This window comes from Lynx rufus, unplaced genomic scaffold (genome assembly GCF_022079265.1).
Source record: "Lynx rufus isolate CCGP_SWC_20201006 ecotype Redwood Valley unplaced genomic scaffold, mLynRuf1.p SCAF_8, whole genome shotgun sequence".
NCBI classification, from domain to species: Eukaryota; Metazoa; Chordata; class Mammalia; order Carnivora; family Felidae; genus Lynx; species Lynx rufus.
In genome coordinates this window covers 12,635,966-12,648,863 of record NW_025814896.1, presented here as the reverse complement: position 1 = coordinate 12,648,863, position 12,898 = coordinate 12,635,966, and the positions used below count along the sequence as shown (strand labels likewise).

General features: G+C 44.7%; 1 protein-coding gene across 3 annotated transcripts in view; it reads left to right on the top strand.

The window, feature by feature from the left end:
- Positions 1-12,898, top strand: part of ARFGEF2 (ADP ribosylation factor guanine nucleotide exchange factor 2) — a 101,048-nt gene that overhangs the window by 24,258 nt on the left and 63,892 nt on the right. For 2 of the 3 annotated variants that reach the window (XM_047067913.1, XM_047067915.1), the window contains 4 exons: positions 701-880; positions 1,338-1,572; positions 10,486-10,554; positions 12,445-12,596. In XM_047067913.1, the coding sequence (XP_046923869.1) occupies positions 701-880; positions 1,338-1,572; positions 10,486-10,554; positions 12,445-12,596 (636 nt within the window). The remainder of the gene's footprint in view (positions 1-700; positions 881-1,337; positions 1,573-10,485; positions 10,555-12,444; positions 12,597-12,898) is intronic. The other variant, XM_047067914.1, reaches the window with a different exon arrangement.

The window sequence follows — 12,898 nt, the reverse complement described above, 5'->3', positions numbered from 1 at the left end:
ATCGGCTTGAAATCTCCTGGTCTTTCTCCTTGAAATTCTGGATTCCCAATCTGCCATTTCTCAGTGGGTCCTTGTTGATAATCTTACACCAGTCTGCCCCTTGCCCTGCACCCCCGCCCCCATTCCATTTCCCTGTTCCATTCCAACCCCTCCCCCCATCCCATTTCCCTGTTCCATTCCATTTGTGCTGCCAGGAGTGGTTTAGCATGTAGTAGTACCATCTGCTTGTTGGGAAACAGGATCTGGATGGGTGTAGCCAACATTCCAGATCTAAAGTCCTAACTGTATTAGCTTTGTGTGGGATGATTCCGTGTTGGCCACTCCCAAAGCTCTCTTGGAAACCCTCCAGGGAACTAGGACACTGACCGCCTATCAAAACCTGTATATTTTGTGATTAATATAGACGAGATAGAATTAGAGCAGTTTCCCTCCTGAGAGAATGGTCCGTATTTTTGGCTCTTAAAAAAGTAAACTCGTAGAAAGCCCTCTTCAACACAACTTAATTAGCATCAAATAATTTGGATTTTATAGAGTTAATAATTATCTTTAAACTCAGAGCAATGGGGAGTTTTCATGTGCAGAGCCATCTTAAAATTTATGAAACCAAAACAAAGCTAAACCCTGTATGAAAGTTTGGCTGTGGGAGGATGGGAAGCAGGTGGGTGTTTGTGAAGGTGAATGTTGTGGGTTTTCGTTTTAGGCTCTTCTGACAGCGGTGACGTCCCCACACATTGAAATTCATGAGGGTACTATTCTGCAGACAGTTAGGACATGTTACAATATCTATTTGGCCAGCAAAAATCTCATCAATCAAACCACTGCCAAGGCTACCCTTACTCAGATGCTGAACGTCATTTTCACCCGCATGGAAAACCAAGTGGTGAGTGGTAGCAGTTATCAGCTGCTGGGGATGCAACATCTTTTGATATGTGACTGTTTCACTTTAAAGTTTATCCCTTCTTCCTCTGAATTCTGTTTTTGTTCTTGTTTTAAAAGGCAGAGAAACTAGCATGAATTTTGGAATCAACATTGAGAATTTGTTCTGAGTTTTATCAAAAGAATTTATCTCCTTTTTAAAATGTTATCCTTCTGGTTGGATTTTTTTTTTTTAAGCAACAGGCTGGCATATTTTCTGATCCTTCTCAAAATGCTGGGACTTTTTTTTTTAAGATTTTCTTATTTTTAAGTAATCTCTGTACCCAGTGGCGGGGATGGGGGAGGGCGTGGCTCGAACTCACAACCCTGAGATCAAGAGTCACACTCTCCACCAGCTGAGCCAGCCAGGTGCCCCAATGCTGGGACCATTTAGATCGAATCCCTTTTTTGTTGCCTTTTAGTTGCAGGAGGCCAGAGAATTGGAAAAACCAGTCCAGTCAAAACCCCAGTCCCCTGTGATCCAAGCTGCAACAGTGTCCCCAAAGTTCAGTCATTTGAAGCAGAGCCAGGCACAAAGCAAACCAACGACTCCTGAAAAGACAGATTTAACTAATGGTGAACATGCCAGGAGTGGTTCTGGAAAAGAGAGCTCAGAGAACGGAGATGCACCTGGTGAAAGAGGCCCGTCGCTGTCAGGTATGTCCTGGGCAATGTCCCTTTCCCACTGTGAGAGGGACCTATTTTGTGTCTGAGGGGCAGTTGAAGGAGCCTGGTAACATCTGCAGGAAACCTCTGATAGCAGCTTGTCTATTTCTGGGCCTTCCCCTTCCCTGTTGCTTTTCTCTTGAACATAGCCAGCAAGGCATGATGTCCGATGTCAGCTGCGTGGTTTTCTCTAAATAGCCCCTGGAATGCATCAGGCTACAGCTTCAGTGCAGTGGGTTCAGTTTGGGGTGTTTCTCTCCCAGTGGTTAACTGTTTGGGTAATTAGTCACTCAGTGCCTGCCTTATCTGTTCAGGGGAGGACGAGGGGACCTCATCTGTCATGTCACGTATACACGGACAGGATCTCTGCATTGTGCCCACAGCCTGGTAGTTAGTGGCTACTCGTAGACAGCTGATTCTAGTCTCCAAGTAAATGAAACATCAGGCATGAGATGGTGGATTGGATTATCCTAAGAGTATTTCTGAATGTTTGCATGTTGCCCTGGGCAGTTTTTATGAACCAGTTCTCAAATTCATATTTTTTTCAGGAAGGTACCTTCCCGGTGATACTTGTCCAGTAATTCTTCACTCTAGCTGCTTGGTCTGCGTGAAATATCTGACCCATCTTTATACTTTATCTCATCTCTTCCTCTGTCCCATTATTGATGGCAATTTCTGTTGGTCGTGTGTTCTGTGAAAGCATCCATATTTGAGAGCTTTTGTCCTCTATTATTTATCAGAATGCTTGGCATACACAGGAGCGGACCAAGTGCTGTTGCTGGAAGGTTTTTCTGTATCTTTACTCAAGGGAAGGACAAAAGAAAAAGTTGCCACTAAGAATGGCACGTGCCTGAGCGCGAGCACAGAGTTGCTGTCTCCTCAGTCCTGCTGTCCTGTGTCTCGGGGAACGTGCTCAGAAACTACTGGCCCACCCTCTATATCTGTTACCATCTTTGCCTTCTTAAGCTTTCAGGGCAAGGACCAGGTTTTTACTGTAACCCTTATCAGGCTGTGGTCAATCCATAAGTATTAATATTTAAACACATGCGAGGTAGTAAGCGTAGCTGTGCAGATACAAGTGTCAGTCTCTTTAGCTGCAGGAAAGTGCTTCCACTATAGCCCATTTTGTACATGGCATCCAAAGTGATGTCTTAAAAGCATGAATTAGATCCAGCACCCCCCCCCCCCCCCACCGCCAACCCTCTCTGGTAATTTCCCATTGTATCCTATTCAGAATGAAATCTGTGCCCTCACTGCCCCGTGGCTTCCGAGGCCCAGTGTGACCAGCTCCTGCCCACCTCTCTATCCCCTTCTTACACCTCTTTCCCCCTTGTTTGCCACCCAGTGTGCAGGCAGTGTTTCTGTCTTGAAAGTGCCATGCGTACTCTTGTTGCCTTTGCACTTCCTGTCCCTTCCCTGCCCCGCCCACCCCCATCTTCAGGTATCCCTGTTTGAACTGATCACCCTCTCTGAAGCTGCCACTCCTTCTGTCCCATCAGCCTCTCTTCTTTCCTTCAAAGCACTTATTGTTACCTGAGATCACTGAAGGATTTATGTTCACTTATCCCTGGGCTGAGATCTAGACCGCTGTGTTCACCACTGTATGCCCAACACCGGAATGGTGCCCAACACTCACGGCAGACTGTCAGTAAATGCATTTTTTTGAATGAATGGGGGGAAAAAAACTTGATTTCTAAAATGCGGTTTTGCAGAAACACCGTAACTTAAACTTGTGCAGTAACAAAGAATGATTTGTAATTCGTGTATTGCTGTGGGTTTTGTTGCCAGTACTTGGTGTCCTCTGCAAGGCTTCTCCCGAGAATATGGGAATTGGATTGCCAGTAAGAATCCAGTAGCAAACCCGCAAAATAGTGGGTCAGAATGGAAGTGGGTCTGTTACCCTTAAAAAGAGTGAGTGGCTTCTGGTTCTCAAGATGTAGCTCTAAAGAAAGAACCTCTCCTTCCGAAGAAGGGGTTGAGCAGCCATAGAAGCCAAAGAGGAAGGACAGCATGAGAGGCAAGTGGTGGAGGTGACGGTGCTGGGAGACGGCACCCTGGGCTGGACTCCAGGCTGTCGAGGCCCACTGAGAGGCCCGGGCTCTAGTGTCTTCGCGATGGAGATAACACAGCCTGCCCTTCTGTGGGGTCCATCCTGTAGTCCTCACCATCCTGGAGCCACCCCTCACCAGCTGGTCACTGTGTCAGGCTCCGAGCTCGCCATCTGAGCACTCCACGTACATTTTCCTTTTTAATTCACCGAGAACCCTGCCCACGGCCTTCCTGGGATCACTTGCCTCCCACGGTGAAATTTGCGTACATGGAGACAGTTCACCAGCAGACTTGAGTATCTCTTTCCGCTGAGAAGTTTTTCATTCTAAGTTGATAAGTCAGTAATCATTTGGTAAATCTTTATCAGCTTGTCCAAGACATGCATTAGATTGCTCTTTGTAAACTTACAAAATGAGATCTTTGAACCTAAGATATGCTAGCTTCTGTGAATTTGGGGGCACAGCCAGCAGTCTCCCTAGGGGACCTCACCCCATTTGTCCATTTACACTCCTCCTCATTGCCTGGCTAGTCTTGTCGATTTTTTAAAAAACAGCTTTATTGAGATACAGTTCATGTACCAGAAATTCACCTGTTTAAAATGTACACTTCAGTTATTTTTAGTATATTCACAGAGCCTGCAGTCATCACCACAGTCAATTTTAGAACATGTTCATTACACCCAAAAGAAATCCTGTACCCAGTAGCAGTCACTTTTTGTTTTCTTTCTTTTTTTTTTTTAATGTTTATTTTTGAGCTAGAGCGTGAGCGGGGGAGGTGCAGAGAGGGAGGGAGACACAGAACCCAAAACAGGCTCCAGGCTCTTAGCTGTTAGCACAGAGGCTGACAGGGGTCTCGAACTCATGGAGATCATGGCCTGAGCTGAAGCTGGCCGCTTAACTGAGTGACCCACCCAGGCCCCCCACTTCTTGTTTTCTTTTAAGATCATTTTTAAGATCCTGACTTTTTGACTCCCACCATGCATGAGACATTAGCGTTTTTACATTTATACAACTAATGAGTATTGTGGGTACATAAATACCTGTGGGTTTAAAGATTTCTTAGCTCGCTTTTTCTTCTTGCATCTCATTCTTTAAGAGAAAAACAACCCAGTCCCTAAGTACTATACACTAGAGAAAAGCTGTCCTCTTTTTAACCAATATGGAGATTCTGATCAGGCAGCCTGGTTTCAGACCATGACTCTACCCTGTAGTAGCTCTGTGACCTTGGGGAAATCCTTAACCTCTCTGGGCTCAGGCTCCTCATCTGTAAAATGAGCCTACAGCTCGTACCTGCCCTGCGGGTCTGTGAGAGTCCAGTGAGACCAGTGACTGGCCCTGGGACCTGTGTAAGTGTTTGCTATAATTAGCTTTCAAGTAAATTTCAGCATAAAAAAGGAGTTAGGGAACAGTGGCAAACAGTTAAGGTGGTAACCAGATGTGAAGGTGGTAGGCATGGTCCTGTAGAATAACATGAGCCTATTTTCCATGTTAGCACCCAATCTTCTGCTTTAGGAATTTTATTTTATTTTTATTTTTATTTTTATTCATTTATTTTTTTGTGTGGAGAAGACAAAAATTGTCTCAGAACAATACTTTATGAAAATAACAAAATGTACCCACGGGTCCCCCTCCTTTCTGACCTGTTCTTGACACAGGCTGTCTGGCAGGGAGGCTTCAGCTCATGGGGTTACAACATTTGTATAAGGGACATTTATTGTGCAACAGGAGGTTGCCTAATGTATTTCTTCCTGTCGAGGAACCATACTGGTGTGTGGCTGGAATGTGATAGCAAACAGCTATGTTCCCTGATGTTTTCCCTTTAGTATTCTTACATGTTACCAAGTGCTTGGACATTGGGCACAACCAAACCCCAGTTTCTAGGAAACAGGCATGTCACGTTTTCTTGTCACCATGGGTTCACATTTGTCCCTTCCAATCCCACATCTGCCTCCTCCCACTCTACTTTTCCCCTAGCGCTGTAGGACACAGCATGTATAGTTATTTACTATCCCGGCTAGAATGTAAGCACCATGAGGATCAGGATCTTTGTTTTAAACAGTGATAGAGTCCAAACGCCTGGAACGGTGCCAGACTTGTAGGCACTCAATATGTTAACTGCACGAATGAGTGAGTGCATCTTCCCACCCCACCTCCCCCCATCCCCCATGGCCCCTGCTTTGCTGGACAGAAAGCAGGGATGTGGGTGGGTCTGTTTCAGATTCCTTCCATTTTTTCCCCGGTTATTCTTAGTTTGTGACTTTCATCCTCCAGGTTACCTCATGGTTCCAGATGCTGTCATTTTGCTCTAGGCAGAAAGGAGGAAGAGGGTGGGACTAAAGGACTCCCAGCTGAGTCATGCCCCTTTCTAAGGAGCCTTTCTGGAACCCGATGCAATCTCCAGTAATTTGCGCTTACCCCTCATTGGCCGCAACTTGGTCAGATGGCTACCGTCTGCTAGGATGGCCAGGAATCTAGGGACAGCCCCTTCCAAAACAAAATTAGAGCTCTGTTAGAGGACTAAGGGTATGAGTCAGGACCTGGCGTACCCACCATGGAGGTTATTCTCCTGCTGGCTAGGGAGGGAATGGCAGCAAGGCTTTCTTTCATCTGAACGTATTCAAGGTGACCCTCTTAGGGACAGAGTCTGTGAAACAGGTAGGATCTGGTGCCTAATCAGTAATGGCCAAATGGTGACTGCTGGACATCCCAGAGAACCAGCAAAACCAGAGTGTTTTAAGTATACTCTGAACCTTCCAAGGATTTGATTTGATTTGATTTGGTTTCCTAACATTTTGACAGCATGCTTGAAAGTTAAACACAGCAGACTTCTCAGTGGTTATTATGTCATCCAGAAAGGCCTCTCCTGAGGCCTACCCCAGGCTGACATGAAGCAGTCCAGGGGTACTGTGGGAAGTCCTGCTACTTCTGGGCCTCTCTGGGGACTCTTCAGCAGCAGCTCCCTGTGCAGGAACCTTCTGTTGGAATTAGGGCTTCCTGCGTCTTCCACCCTTCCTAGCCTGAGAATATTTTGACAGGTGCCATTATGGATCCAGCCTATTGAGGAAAATGAGTTAAACACTGTTATCCCTCCAAATAATGGTGGGCCTGATGCTGTTTAAGTGGAAAACTGCAGTGAGGGAAGAGGAAGATCCCTGTAGAAATGGACATTCTTTAGAATGAAAGATAGTGATGGCTTGAAGTAACTGAAACTGTTTTCCGCGTGGTTAGTTGGGAAAGTTCAGTATGGACTTAGTCTCCAGGGCCAGGCAGATGACAGAGATGAGACATCCTCTGTCCTGAGGGCACCTTATGAGCATCTTACCACAGTCACACTCTGCAGGCCTAAGAAAAATGAACCTTCCACTCCTCACTCTCCGGGCGCCATTTGAAACGCTTTCTGGGTATTATTTTTATTGAATTCTCACGAGGCCCCAGAGGTAAGTGCTGTGGAAATCGTCCTTGTTCGCTCCTGAGGGAACTGAGGCTCAAGCAGGTCAAGTGACCTAAGTCCCCACATTGGGAAGTGGCAGAGTGGGGACTTGAACCAGACACACTGGCTCCAGAGCCTTCACTCCTCCTTACCGTGTTGAAGTCACTTCCACAAGGGAACATTGTCTCTCTGATGTCTTTCAAATACCCAGCCCCGTCAGTCTCCCTTTTTCCGCACTCTTGACAGACATGTGTCACATTCCTGCTGACTGTGATAGCACCTGTCCTCAGTGGATGGAAGACCGTTGACCTTGGCAAGGACCAAGGCACCAGGACATCTGCAGAGTTCACACCCTGGCTAAAGGGGGCAGTTACTCCTGGGTCCAGCCACTGTGGCCTGATGTTGCCAGATAATTTTTCTGAAGCCACATCTGGATTTTTATGACATGTCTCCCAGTTCTTAAATGTTCACAGCTAATTCAGCTGTTTTTAAAAACAGTGCATAAGCACAGCAAATGAAACAACCAGTGGAGTTTGACTGCATCCTGTGGAATGGGAGAACCTATTTGCAAACCATACATCTGATCAGGAGTTCATATCTAAAATATACAAGGAACTTATACCACTCCGCAAAAAAAACAAAAACAAAAACAAAAAAACCCTAATAACCCACTGAAAAATGGACAAAGAACCTGAATAGATATTTCTCAAAAGAAGACATACAAATAGCCAACAGATACTTAAAAAGGTGCTCAGCTTCACTAATCATCAGGGAAATACAAATCAACACCACAATGAGATATCGCCTCACACCTGTTAGAATGGCTGTTATCAGAAAGGTGAAAGACAAGAGCTAGGTGAGCGTGCAGAGAGAGGGGAGTCTTGTGCCCGGTTGGCGGGAATGTAAATCAGTACGGCCCATATGGAAAACAGTATGGAGGTTCCTCAGAAAATTAAAAATAGAACTACTTTATGACCCAGAAGTTTTATTTCTAGGTATATCTCCAAAGGAAATGAAATCAGGATCTTGAAGGGATCATCTGCGCTCCCGTGTTCATTTCAGCATTATTCATAATAGCCAAGATACAGAAATAATCTAAATGTCAAAAGATGAATGGATAAAGTGCAGACATACATACACGCTCGCACACACGCATGCACGCACACACTGGAATACCATTCCACCTTAAAAAAGAAGAAAATCCTGATGTTTGTAACAACATGGATGGATCTACAGGGCATTGTGCTAGGTGAAATAAGCCAGTCACAAAAGGACAGATACTGCTGGGGGCACCTTGGTGGCTTAGTCAGTTGAGTGTCTGACTTGGGCTCGGGTCATGATCTCCCATTTCATGACTTAGGGCCCCACATTGGGATCGCTGCTTTCAGCGCAGAGCCTGCTTCAGACCCTCTGTCCCCCTCTCTCTGCCCCTTCCCTGCTTGCGCTCTCTCAAAACCAAAACATTAAAAAAAAAAAAAAAAAAAGGAAAAATACCGTGTGATTCCACATAGATGAGGTGCCTAGAGTAGTCAGAGTCATTGACACAGAATGTAGAATGGTGGTTGGAGAAATGGGGAGGTACTAGTCAGGGGTACAGAGTTTCAGTTATGTAAGGGGCAGAGTTCTGGAGGTGCAAAATGCCAACAGTATAAACGTAGTTAACAATACTGTGTTGTATACTTGAAATTTGCTGAGTGTAGGTCTACGTGTTTTCACCACACACAGAAAAGGAAGAAAATGGTAACTGTGTGAGGTGATAGATGTGTTAATTAGCTTGACTGTAGTGATTATTTCACAGTGTATATGTATATCAAATCATCAAGTTGTATACCTTAAGTATATACAAGGTTTGGGTTTTTTTTTTTTTAATGTTTATTTTTGAGAAGGAAAGAGACTGAGCGTGAGCAGGGGAGGGGCAGAGAGACAGGGAGACACAGAATCCGAAGCAGGCTCCAGGCTCTGAGCTGTCAGCACAGAGCCTGACACAGGGCTCGAACCCACAGACCATGAGATCACGACCTGAGCCGAAGTTGAATGCTTAACCACCTGAGCCACCCAGGTGCCCCAAGTATATACAAGTCTTAATCGTCGCTTATACCTCAGTGAAGCTTGGTTGTGGTGGGGGTGGCGGGGAGCAGCACATATAGCATCAGAGAATGTTGGAACTGGGAAGGAACTTGGAAACATCTTGTCACATGTAGATGAGGTGATTTTAGGTGGCTCATGCGTAAACAGTTTTTATTTTAATAGTTACACATTTATTTTAACATGCATTCAGAAAATATAATTAGTGCATGAAACCTGCGGTTTTGTGAATATTCTTGTTTAAGGTGAGTTAATGTAAAGAGCACTGTTAAATGTACACGTGTAATATACTGATACGAGTGATGCGTGAAAATGGCAAAGGTGGTACAATAATGCCTGAAGTATGTCACACGCGGAGCTAGTCTAACTCATCTTGTTTAGATGAAGACGTGGGTACAGGAGATTGTCACTGCGGCTCTGGACTTTCTTTCATTCAAGTTCTTTTTTGCCCTCTAAGAAAAGGGTACACAACATCAACGTTTTCCAGAGATTTACTTAGCCATTTACATACTTATTATGTAGTTTCATTCGTCAGTCGTACCTCCATAAAGCTTGGGGCATGTGTGTGTGGTCGGGGAGGGGGAGCAAATAAGTAGTTTGGGTGGGTCAAGTGCTCAGTGGAAATGAAAATACATTGTGCTGTTCTCTGGGACCTTTTGGGCCAAGCACAGAACTCATAAAAATAAGGGCTTGATTGAAAGGCCTCATTGAGGAAGAATTTAAAGGGCTATTTTAGCTCTGTTAAGTTTTGGTCAGTGTGATGTTTGAGAAGGCAGTAATGTTTATTCCTAAAAGTCAAGTCCAGAACTGTTTACTAGTTCTCCCAAAACTAGTTTTAGAACAATCGGTGCTGAAGCTCTTTGCTTAAGTATTAACAGTGTACAGAATAATTGTACTTAAAATTTACTAAATCCTCACCACATTAGAAGTCTCATGCTGAGTTCTGGGGTCAGAGTGTGGGGGAGTAGAGGCAGCAGGGGGCATGTCACTTCCCAAGGCCCTGGGGTACTGGGTGTGAAAGCACAAGAGAAAGCCCTGTCTTTTGTTCTGGATGAGATGCGGCTCCTGCCTCAAACTCTGGGGTGGTGGAGAGGGCCCTTGACCGCATAGCTGTGACTTAAGAAGGAAGAGAGACCCACAAAAGGAAACTCAAAGTCATGGCAGACACTGCCTGAGAGTTTCCAGATTGCACAGGACTTGTTTTTCGTTGGCATAATCCGATTTGGCTTTGGAGAGGACTCATTTGACCCCTTTGCCTTTTGAGATGTGACCTTCTGCCCCTTCCTTTGCTTTCCCTGGAAATACCCATATGTATTTGTTTATGTCTCTGGGTGTGTGTAGGGACTGATGATGGAGCCCAGGAGGTGGTCAAGGAGATCTTAGAAGATGTGGTCACATCTGCTGTTAAAGGTAAGAACCAAGAGCCCAGCCTTTCTTCCTACACACTCCTCCAAAAAAATCCTTGGGCAGATAATTTTAGTGGTGGAGTGCCCACCCTCGGTGAAGTCATGGAAACTGAGTCTGCCTGTATCTGCCCATCTTTCATGTGGAACTCAGAAATTACTTCTTTTTAGTGATTAATTTTATTCTCACTAGGGCCAGGTTCAGAGTTCAGAAAGCACAGTCTGACAGTGCTAGAATTGGGCGCTCCACACGAAAGACAGAAAGCCACTCCCATATATATCCAGCTTTTCCCAGGAGTGGCTGGGAGTCCTGAGGTGCTGCTGAATGTTCATGGCCAACCATTGATGTATCATGTCAGTGGGTATCAGATGCACAGGGAACCTTTGTTTTGTTAGTCTTCACTCATAGCACCCTCAGTTTTATGGTGTGGTTTTGGTGAAATTAAACTTGTATAGCTCAGAATGACTGTTGGATGAGTTTTTTCTTTGTTTTTGCCCCAAATCTTATGTCAGTGCCTATGTGTTGAACACTTGGTTCCAGGGGCAGTAAACCATTAGTGGATTGAGAAATCATTAACTTAGCAGGGGTTACAATCAGCCTTTCTTAAATGAGAGAGAATGAAATGAAAATAGAACAGAAACTGAATACATCATGATGGTAATGTTAAGCACTGTTTCGTGAAACGTGCTTCAGTTATTATATGCACACATGTGTACTGGGTCTTTTTTTTTTTTTTTTTTTTTACCTTGAGAGAGAGAGCCCACATGCACACACACATGCACACACATACGTGTTGGAGGGAGGAACAGAGAGAGGGAGAAAGAGAATCCGAAGAAAGCTCTGCACTGCCAGTGTGGAGTCAGACGCAGGGCTCGGGCCCAAGAACCTTGAGCTCATGACCCAAGGTGAAGTCAGACACTTGACCAACTGAGCCACCCAGGCAAGCCATTAAAATGCATTTCTTGCTGAGGGTCATGGTCAAAGAAGTTTGATACACTGCTCTAAGCCCTGTCCTTTTGTTAATTTAGGTTACCACCAATCTGTATTCATAGATTTCATTATTTATGTAATGTAGAATTAAATTAATAGAACATAAAAATGTACACTCTGGTAGAAATGTCTTTAAAATAAAATAGTTTTGGGGTGCCTGGTTGGCTCAGTTGGTTGACCATCCAACTTCAGCTCAGGTCATGATCTCAGGGTTTGTGGGTTTGAGCCCCACATCCGGCTCTGTGCTGATAATTCAGGGCCTGGAGCCTGCTTCGGATTCTGTGTCTCTGTCTCTCTCTCTGCCCCTCCCCCACTCATGCTCTGTCTCTATTTCAATAAATGAATAAACATTTAAAAATTAAAAAAAGTAAAATAGAATAGTTTTAATTCTTTATCTTTCCCTTTTCACATGGTTGCCAGGAAGCTCAGCTCTTTTTTTTTTTTTTTTTTTTTTGGGTCCCCTTCTCCCTCCACTCCATGGCTAAGGTCTCCTGTCATAACTATCAAATTCTTTTCATTTACATGGCTCTTCTTTAACACCTATATTAGTAGCCCCTTTAAAAACAAAAATCTGTGCTTTGCAGGTTTAGCTGCTTCTGACCTTTTCCAGAAGTGGACAGGGGTGGGTAGGCTGCTGTTATTGCTCAATTCTAGAGACACCACTGACATGGACTGTGGTATGAATGAAACCTCCAGGGAATGAGACTGTGGATAATGGACACATGTAAAGTCTAAGCACCGCTTTGGCCAAGGCTTTTTCGATATTGTGTCAGTTCTTAAGGTAGTGCGAAGGGAAAAGGGAAAAAGCAGGAGCTGGCAAATCATGTGAATAACTTCTTCCTGGGGTCAGGCCGCCTTTTAGACCAAGTACTAATTTGGTGATGACTTCTGCACCTGTGTTTTAAGAAGCAGCACAAAAGCACCGTCTGACAGAACCTGAGAGGGTCCCAGGTGAAATGGAGTGCCAGGAGTGTGCTGTGCCCCCAGCAGCTGATGAAGATTCACAGACCAACGGGATAGCGGATGACAGGCAGTCCTTGTCATCAGCGGATAATCTGGTATGCTGGTGATCCTCCCATACAGATGCATCTCGAAGTTTCCTTTTTTAGAAGATGCAGATTTAAATCTCTAGCAGAAGAAGCTAGTGAAAACCAGCAACCCCTGTTCAGCTAGTCACACAGTCCTGGCCTGATACGCTTTGTATTAGTAGGTTCCATTCTCGGAATGTGTTACTGTTGGTTGTATAGGGCATTGTTGTTAACGCTGGTTGTTCAGACTTGTAAAAACTTAGATTTCCTGCCCTTTTTCTTCTCCTTTAATATACATTCATTACAGAAGAATAAGAAAATACCGAGGAGGA